General features: G+C 40.6%; 1 protein-coding gene across 1 annotated transcript in view; it reads left to right on the plus strand.

Annotated features, from left to right (window-relative positions):
- NR1H4 (nuclear receptor subfamily 1, group H, member 4) overlaps positions 1 to 15581 on the plus strand; it is a 39794-nt gene extending 24213 nt beyond the window's left edge. Inside the window, exons 5-10 of the mRNA XM_010561931.1 lie at positions 722 to 855; positions 1380 to 1478; positions 2578 to 2677; positions 4210 to 4356; positions 13533 to 13646; positions 14973 to 15581. Coding sequence (XP_010560233.1) covers positions 722 to 855; positions 1380 to 1478; positions 2578 to 2677; positions 4210 to 4356; positions 13533 to 13646; positions 14973 to 15211 — 833 coding nt within the window. The 3' untranslated portion in view covers positions 15212 to 15581. The remainder of the gene's footprint in view (positions 1 to 721; positions 856 to 1379; positions 1479 to 2577; positions 2678 to 4209; positions 4357 to 13532; positions 13647 to 14972) is intronic.
- Positions 15582 to 16457: the final 876 nt, after the last annotated feature.

The raw sequence follows: 16457 nt of genomic DNA on the forward strand, positions 1-16457 counted from the left end.
AGACCAACCCGCTAACATTTTAAATAAATACATTTTAAAGGTACGTTTGCCAGCCTGAGTTACTTCTGAGCCTACATTTTCAGCTGTTGGTCTCTCTCTATAGTGACACTGCAATGGCTAAAGTCCTGGCGTCCTCTCTTCTGAGCGGGCTTTCTGTGCGAAGATGTTGCACTACAGCCATAATATTGCTTAAAGATTATTGAAAGCATCCAGTGCCCTTTGCGTGAGAAGAGCGGCACCTTGATTCCTGTTTTGGGTGGGACGAGGAGGAGCACACGTTTGAGGACAGTCCTCCAGTTGTTCCCATTTATCACGCTTCGGTTCGCGTCTTGGAGCACGTGAAGGGGTTTTCTTTTGGATGAAACGGAACCAAAGACAGACTTCAGCGCGCTCCCACCACTAACGGGTTTTCTGTCTGTAAGACCAGATTCGAGGTGGTCCAAAGCAGGACCCCTGACAGGCGCTGTGTGGGTGCTGGGTCACCAGGACCAACTGCTTTGCTCTGCGGATGGGCTCCCGTTGGGCTAGACTACTCGTGAGGGTGTACTTAGTGTGTCTCATTAGAGTCGCATCCAAAGATAACGACACGTTCAGGAAACGATCTGCACGGGTAAGTGGGTTTGTTAGTGTAAAGGGCATTCAAGGGCATGTTTATGTACCTCTTCAGTGCCTGAGGCATATATATAAATCCAATTGCCATCCGTTGTATTATGTGTTCTAGGTCTGTTAACAGAAATACAATGCAAGTCAAAAAGGCTACGGAAAAATGTGAAGCAGCCCCCAGATCAGACAGTCAATGAAGATAACGAAGGCCATGACATGAAACAAGTGACGTCTACAACTAAAATATATAGGGTAAGAAAATTCTTGTAGTAGTTCGTACAGTAGTGGTGATGTTTGAGCTAAATGTGGCTAGTACAGTGAACATAGAGTACTTGCAAACTCTCTGGAGCTGTCTGTATTAATTAAAACTCCAGCTCCCACCAAGTCAAGGAAATACCTTGAGTATAGAAGTAGCTCTGATATTTTTAGTCAAAACTCAATAAAGCATCTATAAAATCCATAAAGTATTTTTTCTGTGATACATATGTCAGGTATATATCATATACAATGAGGTGTGGTATTAAGTTTGAGCATACCTAGTTATTTGCTAAACATTTCCTTATTTCTAATAATAAACCACACAAACTCATGCAGTTTGGAAGCATTATACATCTCTCTTCTGTACACTTCTATAGAAATCTCAGTGACAAGCAAACCTCTTGTCTGCTTGTCTCCAAGTGTGAGAAATAGATGTATAGCTTTTGCCTAAAGCAAGAGATGCTAGATCATTTCTATGATTGCATTTCATGATGGGCTTTTTTTTTTTGCCAGTATAGGAGAAAGTAGAATTTACCCCAGAACAGCAGAACCTTCTTGATTACATCATGGATTCATACAGCAAACAACAAATACCACAGGAGGTGTCAAAAAAACTAGTAAGTACATTGATGAAGTCATTTCTGAGGCGTGGGTAATGAAGCTGAGGATTACACAGCAGAAAATACTTGTACTCAGCCTAAGTAGGTGTAGTAAGTGGTAGAGCAAACTATGGGTAAAAGCTTACAGTTAAAACATGCTGCAACTGTGGCAGAATCTCTCCCATTCAGTCCACAGTTAGACCACATCTTTGTTTATCAAACTTAAATGTTAAGAAAAAGGTTTCAACTCTGGAAATACACTTTTATGCTCAAATCTAACCTTTGCTGACAGGAGCTTTGTTATTTGCATTGTCAGTACAGGCAGTGATTTGAGTTCAACTTGCAAGCTTCCTTTCCATAAAGACACCAGCCTGGAAGCTTAAAAATGTTTCTTTTTTTTTGAACCCAAATTCCCAGCATTTTCCAGGTTTGCATTTTTGTTTCATCCCCTCTTCTTCCCTTTTCCTCTCTACCTTCTAGAAATTCCATTTTCCCTTTAAGAGCTCCCAGTTTTCATGGTAGAGTGGAAAAATGTTGGGAAACAGGGAGAAGAGGAAAAAAGAGCTTAAGAGAGATTTATTTTTTTACAAATCTGTCATGTTCAATCTTAAAAAAAAACAACAACCCAACCCAAAACCACTGTAGAAAATTATTTCCTAAGGTATCAACTTTGAAAACTAAAAGGAAGACACTTGCAGGGTGAGAGCTGAATAACCCATAACTAACTCGTGCAACTTATTTCCATGGGAGGTTGAGGAGGTCAAAACCAAAAATATATTACAAAAAAAAAAAAATAGACAAATTCATGTATAACAAGGCTTTTGGTTAAATATTATGGTACACACAGAACTTCTAGCTCAGGCAGTGCCTAAATCATTGCTTGCTAGAGATGACGCTGAAAGTGAGACACATGTTTCAGAGGAAAGGATGATGGCTACTTCTTTTACTTTTTACATTCACCTTCCAAAATACCTGTTTTTGACAATCATTGGAGACAAATTACAGTGTTAGATGGACCTCTTGCCTGGTCCAGCCTAATGATTCTTGTATTTTATGCTCTTAAATGTGAAGTGACAACAAATATTAACAGATTTTTGTTTGGTTTGATTTTCAACAGTTACACGAGGAATTCAGTGCTGAAGGAAATTTTCTGATTTTAACAGAAATGGCTACCAGTCATGTGCAGGTTCTTGTGGAATTCACTAAAAAACTACCAGGTATATCCACTGAGTTGGGGCAGATTTTGTTATTGCAAAGTTTACATGCCTTTCAGCTGCCATTTGGTGATTGTTGTGTATATTTTGAAGACTATATAAAATGCTTCCTCCTCTGACACATATGCATTCTTCAGATACTGTCTAAAGAAAAGGAGCTTTGTGCTCGGAGGAATAGTAGGTTGAATAATTCCAACTCTGCCACTCTGAGATACAGCATTCTTTACCTGTTGACAAACAGAATGCTCAGAGAAAGGCTTGTGTCTCTAGGGAGATTTTATTTTCATATATCACTGCAATGCCAAATAGTCTGCCTCTAAATTACCACTAACGCTTGCCAGACTCTGCTTCACTTGCTTTGCTGCCTTTCTAGCAAAGCCTCTAGGTCATGGCATCCCCTGAATTGTGAGTCCTAACCAAGAACTTTCCCTAGTTGGTGGCACGCATGGTCCCTTGCATGGCGTGTTATGGACAAGCACTGAAAACCTGAGTTTATCATTAGTATTTTTTTAACTCCCAGGTTGATGTCACTTCAAGAGTGAACACTGGGCATGGTACAGGTTCCTTGCAATTAAGGAAGGTGCATTGTAACACTTAGCTGTATGAAAACATTATTTTCCTGGTTCTCCCATCATATTGACATTTCCTCTGTGTGTTACAGGCTTGCTTCAAAGCCTAGCACTGCAGCTGTAACCATATTTTTTTATGCTAACTGGGATACTGGCTCGCAGGAAATGAAGAAGGGAGAAGCTTTGTAACTGAATAATCTACTATCTTCAGTGTTGACTTAGAGCACACCTGGCAGGATTTGTCACCTTTTTGTTTCATTCTCTACTTTATCTTCTTCCATGCTTCCTCACAGCATCAGGGGGTGGGTATAAGGTGGGTACCTGCATTGGCAAATATGAAGAGAGTTTCCCAGGATCTTCAGCTCCCTGTTCTTCTTTAGAGGAGCAGCTGTGTAGTCACACAAGTTACCAAATTTCTCCTTGTTTCTTCAGTGGGTTTTAGAGCCTTTCCCCTCCAGAAAGAGAAATGCATATTTAAAACACAGCTGGAAGCCTCTATATAAAATAGTATATTAGTCCAAAGGCAAGATGAAATATTTAAAATTTGATGCTTCAAATGCTGATTTTTTCCATCAGAGCATGGAAAGGGCTGAAAGCAGCATGGCAGTGGGAGAGTCATACAGAGAGCTCTGGTGGAAACATGGCAGAAGATGTTGGGGAGCAGCATCAGGCTAGAGAAACCCCCCCACTGTTGGTTACACTACACCACTAGATTTTGCTTATCGTGTTCCTCTTAAAGTAGCATGAACACTGAAACACAAGTCTAATTCTCATAAACTTCGGCGAGGTCCAAATCGGTGTCATTTTCTGGAATCTGGATTTCAGTTTCCGCAGCACTTGGCAACCCTACTGACATCAACACCAAGGTTACACACATGTGTAACACCTCATGTGCAAGAACTCCAGGACATGAAAGTAGCGGGGACTTTTCTGTTGCTGCCTCACTTACATCTCGTGTCTCCCCAGGCTTCCAAACCCTTGATCACGAAGACCAGATTGCTTTGCTGAAGGGCTCAGCAGTAGAAGCCATGTTCCTCCGTTCAGCGGAGATATTCAGTAGGAAACTTCCTACAGGACATACTGTACTTTTAGAAGAAAGAATTCGCAATAGTGGTAAGTATCTTGTTTAACGAGGAAACAGCAAACCACACCATTGCACTTCTGTGTCAGTAGTTTGCCCTTGGAAAGCTAGTAAAATTGTTTATTAGCACTGAAACAGGTTTATCTAAATGTTGTTCTTTATATTAACTAGAACAAATCTAACTCAGCCTTGAGTCTAAAGGTCATAAGGTAAAGGTTTATTTATAAAAACACTGCAAGTACTATGAATAACCCTATATCAAATAAACCCAGTGCAAGTCTCCAATGATAAGCATGAAAGAATGATGAAAAAGAAATATCACCATTTCAAACTATTCACATAAAATATCAATATTTATGCCTTCAAATGCAATCACTACAAGAAGGAAAGAAAAAAAGATTTTAGGATATTACTGGAGATGACTGAAGGGAACCACCTATTCATAGGGTCAGTTTGGTAAAATTGAATTACACTGCACAAGGTGCATAGAAGAACTGTAAACACAGCATGTTCTCAGTATGTTTTCTGCTTCTTAAGGTCTATCAAAGGCTCAGTGGCTATGACAATTCTACTGATTCTGGACATAAGTCTTAATAATTACAAAAAGCCAAAGAGAGCTGGATATTGTTTGTTCCTAAAAGCAAGCAAAGTCATGTTTTGCATTGTTACGTGTTCTTTGTGCTCCACTGATGCAATACTGAATGTTTCACCTTTTTTTGTATTGATCAGCAAACTTTATCAAACCCTCAGCTCCCTATCATTCAAAATTCAAATGTAACAACAATTCTGAATCAGAGAGTCTGTCTATGGATTCTGGCTTCCTTTTTAATGGTCAGAAGGAGAAAAGACAGGAGGCCATTTAACCTCAATACTAGTCATAGAAATGGGCTTGAACTCAGTTCTGAAACTCTTAAAATCAGTAACCTGAAGGTACTACTGCTGTATGCAAAATTAGGCCAATACTTATATATTTGAAACCCTGAAAAGGAGTTAGGAAACTTGAGAATAACTCAGTTGCCGAAAGTATATAGTTAGTTTGGCTTAGCACACTCATTTCTGGGTTTATATTTTGTAGTTTTTTGTATTTCTTCCATTTTGATTTATTATAAGAGGCTATTGTTTGATGGACTGGAAATGGTGACTTCCAGAGTGATATGAATGGTTTCTGGCCCAGGTTCTGCAGGCAGAGAAGTATGCCAAGAAGGCCAGAGATATTTCCTGGAAACTGTAATGACTTGTCATGGATCCAAATGCCTTCATTAAGAGATTTTTCTATTGGATTATAACCAAAATTTTTGATAAAAATAGGTCTTAGAGAAATGAATCCATATGAATACATGATTACTGAAAGCTTCTCTCCTCTGATCTATGGAGTGAGTATCAACCTTCTTGTCCGAGGTGTCAACTGTTCATAAAAAATAGAAGCAGGAAATACTTTGATCCAGAACATTACATAAGCTATTATGTCATACCAATAATTTTTTCCCTACTGATAATTTTAAAATAGCCTGTTAATTCTCTGCAAGGATTGAGTCCAGATGAGGTGCAATATTATTTTTTGCAAGTTTGTACTAGACCTAAAAATAGCATTTCATATTGTAACATGACTAGCTGGAATATGACATTTTATCCTGCAGTAATATTATTTACCTGTCATGAAGCAGGTTAAAAAAATAGCATTTTGTGTAGAAGAAAATTTCAAGACAAGTAACGATTTCAAATGTGGTATTATTTATTCCAAAGGAAGATTTCCTGCAGTTCTTCTTTTCTGGGTGTGGGGAAAACCCCCAAGGTAAATCAAAAATGAGTTCTGGATCAGAACAAAACCTGGGCTGAATAGTTCCCAAGAAATGAAACACAGTAACTTTTTTAGTGTGCATATATACACATATACATCTTACTGCTTTTGGAAAAGGCTCTCTAAAACATCTTCCCTCAAGCTAGGATCAAGTTGGGGACATATGAGGAAATACTGCTACTAGAATTTCTCCCTCCCTATATTACAGGCAAATAATATATTGTTCAGCTTACTTGCTGTTGGCTGCATTCTTTCCTTCCATTAATAGCCAGAATACAGAACAAAATAGCCTTTTCTATGTATTTTATTTCTCTACTCTGTGCAAATTCAAGCCTACTTAAAAACATTTTCCTTGGCTGCACTTAAAGGGGCTGTGACAGTAAACAACAAAAGTGGCTTCTAAACCTTTGCATTTGTAGCAGTTTTAACTTAACTGCTGCTACCAATGCTATTTAACTGTTAGTGCTACCGCACAGACCTAGAAGTGACTCAAAATTTCCAGTGTCTCTCATTTTGGGCTGACATTGCTGCATGCTAGAGTGTATCTGTCAACCTGACAATGTCCCTTGCACAAAAAAGCTTAAATGTGCTTTTTAAATGCCCCTCTGCCTACGTTTTCAGTACTGGCAACTGCCTGTCACTTAGTGGCATCACTTCCATTGCACCAAAAATACAAACAAATTGGTTTATAAGAGGGAGGATTTTTACTAGGTAGGTTTGACTCTTTTATGCTTCCCAAGGGCATTTCTTAGTGTTCACTGAATTTTCATAGGAATCCTATTCATAGTCACACAAGCCACCAGAGTTTTTTTGTTTTGACTTTAAGAGCCCGCATTGGTGCAATTTTTCTGCATATTTTGTCTTAGTTTAGGATAAATTCCAGAATGACACATTTAGGCAAATGGAATAATTTCCAGTTGTTTAAAAATATCTGATACTGAAACAGCTTATATTTGTGGTTTAAATCCTGGTCGTTTTCAGGTATCCTGAGTTTAAACAAAATGAAAGAAAGGCAACCAAATTCTTCTGTTATCATTGCTTACGTATACAGCTTTCAAAAATATTACATATGCAGTTCACACACCTGCATGTCATAGGACTCAACACCAGGGCTCTAAGTTGAACAATAGCCTGTACCAAATGTGATATTAAGGTAGAAACTTAAGCAGTCTCTTCCAGCCTTAACTAGTAAGGACAAATGCTACTTAAAGCGGCAGCTGGCCATTATAGACTGGTCCAAGAGATAAGACTGGCCAGAAGAGTTTAAACCCAAGTCAAAGAAGAAAACCCAAGAGAATAACACATAAATTTGGAGATAGGGACTTTTTTTTTTTTTTTTTTTACATACACCTCACTGACAAAAAAGACTAACTGAAACACCCTGCAAAGACAATAGAGAGCAGCAGAGGAAATGCAGTGATAGTCGAGTGAGAGTTTAGAAATGAAATTTATAGGTATTGAATGAAGAAGCAGCATCAGGATTATTCATGGCTCCCAGTGAGGTCCTAAACGCTGTCAGGCCATCGGCCATAAATTATTGCTGTTAGTCAGAACTTCTGTCCACATATTTTCATGTGCAGACAAATGTCTGAATGTCACATAAGTACTATTGTCAAGCCTTGACGTCTGTATCCATAAAATCAGGGAGGGCGGTGGGGATCCTGCCTAAAAGTCACAAGCTGTCCAGACTTCTGTCACCTGCCACCATGTCCACTTTGAAGCTGCTCTCATCTATTAATATTTATGCCTTCCCCAGTCTGATTGTATGGAACGGATTTTTTTTTTTTTCTGATAAAGAAGCCAGAGATCTGGTGGTGATGACCTTTGAGCATTAGCAGCTTTCATTTTTATTCTCATGCTGATGAGGTGTATTATTTCTTTGCTTGAGCATATTGCTCAAGTCTTGGTGCATCTCAGTGACTGTCTTTCTTTGTGTCCTGATGGTCTTTCTCCATAAGGTGCTACGGAAATTCTTTCATTAGCTGCTCCTGAGACTGAAATCCTCTCCTACTCACTCTAATATTGAGACTTAATGAGAATACAGATATTTTATTTAATGTTAATGAGAGCTTGTGCCACTTACTCATCCTATTTGATGCTTCACTATGCATACACCACGTTGTGACTGACTGACTGACTCATTCTGTGAGAGGCTGACATCCCAGTAATTTAATGCTTAGTTTCTTTCTGTTGTTTTGAAAGCAAATTCTCCCCATTATTGAGCAGTACAGTATTTTTCAAAACCAGTGCTGAGATACTGAATGTTTTCTCAGTGAGCATTTATAGCTTGTTTTCCTAAGGACACTGCCTTTCTGCAGTCATGAAGAGACACAGATTTTTATGTCATCATTTTATTTTGCAGAGCAGTTCTACAAATTGCAGTATTGGGGAATAAGATACTATCTGATCTGGACAGAAATGGAAGAATCCGGACCCAAATTTTCACTTGGCAGCAGGACACCTGACATTGTGAAATGTACTGTTGTCTTCCTGGATGGGTTACAGGTGCTGAAGTACAGTGAGATCCAAGGAAAAAAAAAAGAAATACCCACAATTTCAAAGCATTGGCAAGAGGCCACCTTTTGCCCTTGAACGTGGGATACAAAGTTCCCACTGATTTGGACAAGAGACTCCTGCAACCAAAGGCAAAATTTGGCAGCAGGATAATGGATACCTAATCACTTCCGTTGCCTTTGGCTTTTATTATTTGACTATTAGTACTGAGTAATGGTGGCACTTCAAAATCCCATTGTGCTGGGGTTCGTGCAGAGAAACCAAATGAAATTATCTTCACTGCCAAGTCCAAAATGTTGAACCCTCCCAATGGTCATGTGCATCCATGTGGAAGGAGACACTTACCCAAAAATGGCACACTGCCCAAAACATTTAGAAATTAGGACCACTTTAAATTGCAGAGTATAGCAAAGAGCTTTTCTGTTCGTATACGGTCCTGCACAATCTACCACACCGAGTTAGCCAGTGCCATCTTCCTAAACTACAAATGAAGTTGCTAAAAGTGTTTAAATCGTATCTACAGAGTTAATTTATACCCATGAAAACAAGAACAGATGTCAGGGGACCCAATCTCTTTTCTTCTGCGTAAGTGTGCTTCTCCAGGCCAAAAACTTATTCAGACTCGACCTATGAAGACTAGCTCAAGGCAGTGCAGATGCTGCTGCTGTGCGCCAGACCGCACTCCTCTCCTGACTGCAGGCACTCAGGCCACTGCCAAAGGATGCTATGTGGCAATGTCATTCGCATCCTCCTTGCAGGTTTGGTTTGTTTGTTGTTTGGTTTTTGGTTTTTGTTTTTTTTTTTTAACTAAGGTTCCTTTGCTCGCTTGCAATGATGGCTTCACAGTGATCCTATTGCTTGCTTCTCAGAAGATGGGTTTTTGCTATCCTGATCGTGAGTTCTCCCTGGCACGTGCTAACCTCTCATTTAAGTTGCCCATTTAATCCCTACAAGATGATGACAGAGGAGATGTCACGTGCACATGATCTGGTGTATCTCCTCTACTGGCTAGATTTTCCCCTTTTTGGTGAATTTGGTCAGTGTTTAAACGGCCACTGATGCATTTAAATAGCTTAGAAGAAAGAGCTCACAAGCAGCATGGAAAGCAGTTCTAGTAAATGAAACACTGTGAAAGATAAGATGTAATTTTGCAAGTAATTAATATATTTTATTTTCATAAAACAGCTACTAATATACCCCTGGTTTCATATCCACTGGCACCTCTGTGTTTATCAAGAAAAAAAGATCTCTTTATCCATATTAATCACACAGTGCCAGTTACGGTTAATTAGTACTTACTCTCAAGCTTTCTTCTTGCAATAGATTAATCTATTCAGCCAAAAGAGAAGAGAGAATAGTCTCAAAAAGCTAGCAATACTGACTCGATATCACAGTAAAAACATTTACTCCAGGATTACGTTAACTGGATGATTATTTATGGCCTGACACTGCAAACCTTATGAAAGCAACAGTCATCTTACCTTCAGAGAGAAATCATAGGAACAAAACCCTAAAAAAGGCAAGGTCTAAAACAATGCTGTGTCTTAAGCTACAGATAGGAGTGAAATTGTGCAAGAAGGGGTGCTGAATGAATAATGCTCATGGGTTTAAATCTGCTCCAGGCTAATGCCGCAAGGCCGTACTCAGTAAAGCTAGTGTTTCCCATTGACTACGCTGGGGTTTACAGCCAGTCATGCGTTAACATCGCGAAATCAATCAAATTAATTGCAGTATCTTCTGCAGATGGTAAGAGTTGGGCTGGTGGTTAGGTAGAAATCTGTGCAATTCAGAATGACGCACAATGCAACATGAAGGAGGGGCATGTTCTTGTTGCCATAATGCTGCATGAAACAAAGCTTTTGAAACCTTTCTGAAAAAAAGTTACGGAGGAGGCACCATCAACACGGACCGGGAAGTTCTGCTGTCTGACACGGTGGTGTGCAGGGCTCTTGTCTGATCCAAATAACGAGGGTTAGACGGAGCTAACTTTTCTGTTCTCAGTGAGGCCAGAAATTATCTATTTGATTTTTTTCACTTTTGGAGTGCGATTTGTAACAACGACATTTGAAAAGTCATATAATTCGTTTCTCCTCTAGCCTTTCCTGTTACGAGCACCAAATCGCCTTTAATTCTTTTTCTGATAACCTGAATTGAAGTGACAACATCTTGTATGGTAGATAAGAAAAAAAAAAGCAGAACTATAAACATCTGTTTCCTGCTTTTTTGCTTTCTGGTGGAGCTTATTAAATCCAAACTGAAGCGTTTTCAATCACATTAGAAAACAGCCCCCTCTTGTGATGGAAAAGCAGTTTGTGTAACGTGCATACAGGATGATGAAATAACAGGGAAACTCCAGCACAGATAGAGTGAGGGCAAAACTAGTACCCAAGAAAAATTTCCATTATCCTATTCTCAAAATTGCTCATTTTGCATGGTTTCATTCATAACTGTCTTGTGACATAGATATTTTTAAAGATTTCAAAGTTCTGTTCTCTTTAGTGAAAGCAGTAAATCAGTTGCATTGCTGAAACATCCCTTTTTACTCCCATTCACCTCTTCTGTTTGATTTCTCTGTTTGGAAGTACAGTAATGCAGAGAAGCTCTCTGCCGTAATTTCATTTGCTTCCACATCCACACTCATTTTCACCCACCCATGCTTTAGTTTCTTGATGTTAGATTATATGCTTTCTGGGGCAAGGATTGTTTTACTGCACGCTTATACAGTGCCTGGACCAGTGAGGACCTGAATTAGTTATTTCACACCCTGTTCACCAGCATCATTTTCATCCCACTTCTGCTGTATTGACAGTAGACTCGAGGAGCTTTGTGGTCAGCAAAACAATGAATTCATCCAGCTGAAAACTAACCTGACCTCCCAAAAGAAGAGAAAAAAAAAAATCAAATTATGAATATGAGAAACAAATGATGGGAATCTTAGTCACAGCCCACTTCCTCCCATTTCCTATCTGCTGCCAAGACGATCGTGCCCAGCGGCGTGATACCTTGCACAGAGACTTCTAAAAATATCCAGCTTGTCTTGGACTTTTCTCATGTCATTGCTGAGCTACTCACTTCCGCGAAAGGAATTCGTTTGCTCTGCTTTAGGACTCAGCTAGACTTTTTTTTTTTCCCTGTTTCCAGATTCACGTGAACTTTAAGGCTTTGGTGTGTCATATGTATGTGTTCCTTATGTATGTCATATTGTAAGGAACTTTGGCACTTAAAACTGCACAAGAGAGACAGGCGGTTCCCCAACAGTTAGCAATAACAAGTGTTCAAAATTTTAAATAGTTAACGCTCATGACTAACGACATAAACCTCACAGAACATTAGATGCTCTGACTATTGTTTGCTCTGTATAAAGCTCCAGCTGTGTTACTAACTTTCACAGGAGAGGCTGACCCACATCATATATATCTGCTTACTTGACACAGACTCTTCTCAATAGTATTTCCTGAACTTGTTATAGAAACCAGATTTGTGGTTTGTAATCTGAAGTGAACATAGCTTGCTCATGTCACATGTTTAAACACATCATTCAGCCACAAAATAAACCACGCCCTGCAAGACCATACTTTCACTGTTGGGACACAAAACTATTCCACTGATTGAAGTAAGTTCTCACTGTCACAGCAAAATGTGACTGTTTTGTAGTTGTCAAGTGACTTCATGTTTCCTTTCTTTGAGTTCCACCTGCTGAGTTTCATTTTGAATTTCCCCTGTTGGAGGCACTCCAAACCTCACCAGTCCTGGACTTCAGTTTTGTCTTGTATACAACAACCAAAACCGCACTATTTCATGCGGTTATAAAGCCTTCTTCCAGAGCAGCTCAAAATTAAGAGGAAAATGACAAGAAATCCTATGGCCCTCCTCTGTGGGAACAGAGATTTCCATCCTTTTGGCCACGGAAGTCCAAAAGGCTCTTGCTGCAGAGCCATTACTTAGGATGTCTACACCTTGTCGATGCCACCGCTTCAGAGCTGCAAGCAGCCGTTGTCAACAGTCTAGTGGCTGCTCTGAGTGACTCACCCACCATGTAAAAAAAAAAAAAAAATAAAATTTGATGTCACAGGACCTACTTCTCTTTTACACCAAAAAGCAGAATGGAGTACATCTGTAATTTAAGGCTAAGTAAGAACATTGTGACCTGATGACAAAGTCAGTAAGAGGAAGCCCCATCGGCGTGCCCCAGTTCGGTAACCCCAAAGGGTTTTGCTGATGGCAAGAGAATCGCATGATCCCATCCTAAAATTGGGGTGGATTTTAATTGTTTATGGCTCTGTACTTTATAATGCACGTTTGTGCTTTAAGGTAGTAGTAGCTGCAAGCAAGTTGATCTTGGACTACAGGTAGTCCTAGACCTAGCTAAAATTTCAGGCTACACAAAGGGAGCAATTCAGACTCTTTATGGAGACAACTGAAGTAACTGCCCAAGGCGGCTGGCTGTAGAGTAGAGTAGGGCTAGAATTAAACCACACATCCTGAGAGGTTTCCATATAACTAATGTAAAGATAGGGAACATGGGGACTGTTTTGCAAACTGCATCCTGGAAACAGAAGACAGCTAGAATATCAGCAGACAGTGAGAAAAACACGTATGAGACTTGTCCTGAAGGGCTAGACGGACAAACCTGTAGAGAAAAAGGAATTGCTTGAAAGAAAGACTTTGAAACCGTGCGAAAAGAAATTGCCAGCACTTGCCTGTTTCTACTCTGATCTGGAAAACAAGGATGTGCTTGCACTTTTGTAACTAATTATCTTGGATCAGGCCTGATTTGTGTAGTACACTTCTCCCACCACGACAGTCAAGGCTTCAAATCCTGAATAACTGCTCTGTGGCAATAAACCAGTTTATTTCAATAATTAAAAAATATTGTAACTTTTTTTTCTCTCACAGGTATCTCAGATGAATTCATAACTCCCATGTTTAATTTTTATAAAAGCATTGGAGAGCTGAAGATGACACAGGAAGAATATGCGCTGCTCACAGCCATAGTTATTCTGTCTCCAGGTAACTTCTAATCCAGAATTCAATATTAGTGGTTTTGGAAAGAAAGTGTGAGGAGTGTGACCAAAGACTTGTAAAAACTTACATTCTACATAGAGTAAGTGAGCATACATGCTTATTCAGTATATTCAGTTGTTAAACCAGAAAACAAGCACAGAAATCCAAACTCCAAATGTCCTGCTACACTATCTGGTTTTGCATACAAGGAAAAAAAATGCCTAAATACCCTGCTTAAAAAAATTACTGGTGTGTCTTCACTGCTCAGCATGACAGGCTTCTTCAGAAAATCCCAGATGTGGTTACATGCACATCACTACAGACTTTTGTGGAATGTCACATTTTTTAGAGGAACACTGCTAACTTAGAATAGAGAATGGGAATGAAAGTTTTCAGCCTTTATTGAACAAACACCAGCTGTCAAGAGCAGAAGGACAGTAAGCAGCAAGTTGCCCTCTCGACTATGAAGTGTTGGAAACTGCCCTTTCAGAAGGATCGGCACAATAGCGTCTCAGCCCTGAGAGCTCAGCTTTGCTGTAAAAACTAATTCTTTAACAACACAAAACTAACCAGCTCTAACTAACAACATATGGAGAAATTGTATGGCACCTCAAACAAACGGACTATCACAGGAATGGGAGAAGCCTGATGCTTCAGGACAAAAGACAGACACTGAGGTTTCCAAATCAGGTTTCATGGAAGGTGGGAAGGTGAAGCAATTCCATTGCTCTTTGAAACAGTGTAGCTCAGGAAATTTTTTTACACCAAAAATTTCAGGGACAAAAAACCCCATCCTTCTCTTTTCCTCCCTCTCCAAACACCCAAACACATACTTCCATATGACCAGAATAAAAAGACAAGTATTTTCTAGCAAAGAAATTTCATCTGAGGGTGAAGATGCTTGATTTCTCCCTGGTGACCTGCATGTACGCTCTCCTCTACTGGCCAAATTCCCCAGTTGTACTACACCTCCAGGTACTCGTGCCATGCTGCTCAGTTGTTGCAGTGCATCGCAGGATGTACTCAGGTGCAGAACTGCACTGGGACGTGACGATACAAACCCAGAGAAACATTTTCAAGTTAAAACTCTTCAGTTTTTTAAAAAGTTGAAAGTTTTCCCTAGCTAGAAGTGGGAAGCTTACATGAAAACCCCAAACCAAAAAAACAATGTTAAGCATTTTTATTCCCTCTTAATTTGAAAATAAATATTCTCGGTAGGTGTGAACATCAGTGCCCAGTGTAAATATTTGAATATTTTTATAATCATTTATCAGTGTAAATATTTACTTTGTATATTGCTAATTACTTCTTTTCTTTTAAAACCATAACCAGATCGACAATACATAAAGGACAGAGAGTCCGTGGAAAGGCTTCAAGAACCCCTGCTGGATATTCTACAAAAAATCTGCAAACTTCACCACCCAGATAACCCTCAACACTTTGCATGTCTTCTGGGCCGCCTTACAGAATTACGGACATTTAACCATCATCACGCAGAGATGCTGATGTCATGGAGAGTGAATGATCACAAATTCACACCTCTTCTCTGTGAGATCTGGGATGTGCAGTGATGGATACTTTTTATTTTATTTTAGGAGAAATATCTTTTTAAAGGACCACATAGCATTTATTTTCATAGAAAAATATCCCACAGTACATTAAATTTTCTTTACTGCATTTTTATAGGAACATGCCATGGGTTCATAAAAGTAATTTTGTTCACTATATACAGAATATCGTATAGCTATCAGATCTTCACACATGAGTATAACTTTCTCTGTATTTATATTCTCTGATCAGAAAGAGTCCACCTGCTCCTCAGAGGAACCCTGTTAATTCCTGCTGTAATGAAGCTGATTGCAGCTACAGTTCCTCTTGAACAAATGGGGAAATGCAGGTTTCCATTCATATTTTTTCACTGCAGCATTTTCCTACTTGGCCTCCGTGAAGGAATATATTCCAGATATTTACAGTAATAAACCAGCTGAGATGGTCGCGCCGCCACAGTCATTTGCTGTTCAACTGTGAAACGCGTTCACGTAAGAAGAGCAAGATGTTGTTTCTTCAGAAGGCAAAAAATTACGTAATGGAGAACAGCCACACGCACACACCACCCCTTCTCGTGATACAGATGTGTAACTTCATTTGCGTTATTATTTCAAAGTAAAAACTATACAGTATCTACACTCTGTGGAAGCGCATCCTGGGTTATTTCGCTTTACAACCTTGCCGGTGCTCGGCGGCTCTCAAAGACCACCGCCACCGTCCCCGAAACAGTCAAGGCGGTCTGTCCGGGGTGGGCTGGGGTGGGCTCCCCAACGCCACAAGGGGCTGCAGGGCAGGCTGGGTGCTTTCCTTCTGCCCGGGGTCCGCTCCCAGCAAGGTGAAACCAGACAGGACCGGGACACTGCTGTGCCCAGGGTGCTTCACCTCCCAACTGCGGCCCAGCCGGGGGACGGCGTCGGGCGCGGACATGGCTCTTGGCCCTCTTTTTGGCCCCTGAGCCCCCTCGGTGGGGCAGCCGCTTCCCCTCCCCTTCCCCGCCCTCCCAGCACCCTGCTCCCACCACCCCAGGGAAGCAGAACGGTTTTCCAGAGCGCTCGGTGTCCCACCGAGGGGAACGTCCCTGAGGGAAGCCCGAGCGGGCGGCTCCTCTCCACACAACCCGGGCGATCGCGGCGGGAAGAGAGGACGGAGGGCGCGGCCCCGCCCCTCGGGCGCTGATTGGTCCTTTCGAACGGAGCGGCCGGCGCGGGGCGAGTGGGGGCGCCCTGGTGCTCGGCGCCGGGTGGAGCGCGGCGCGCAGTGGCGGCGGCG

Source organism: Haliaeetus leucocephalus, unplaced genomic scaffold, assembly GCF_000737465.1.
Source record: "Haliaeetus leucocephalus isolate CR32 unplaced genomic scaffold, Haliaeetus_leucocephalus-4.0 Scaffold151, whole genome shotgun sequence".
NCBI lineage: Eukaryota > Metazoa > Chordata > Aves > Accipitriformes > Accipitridae > Haliaeetus > Haliaeetus leucocephalus.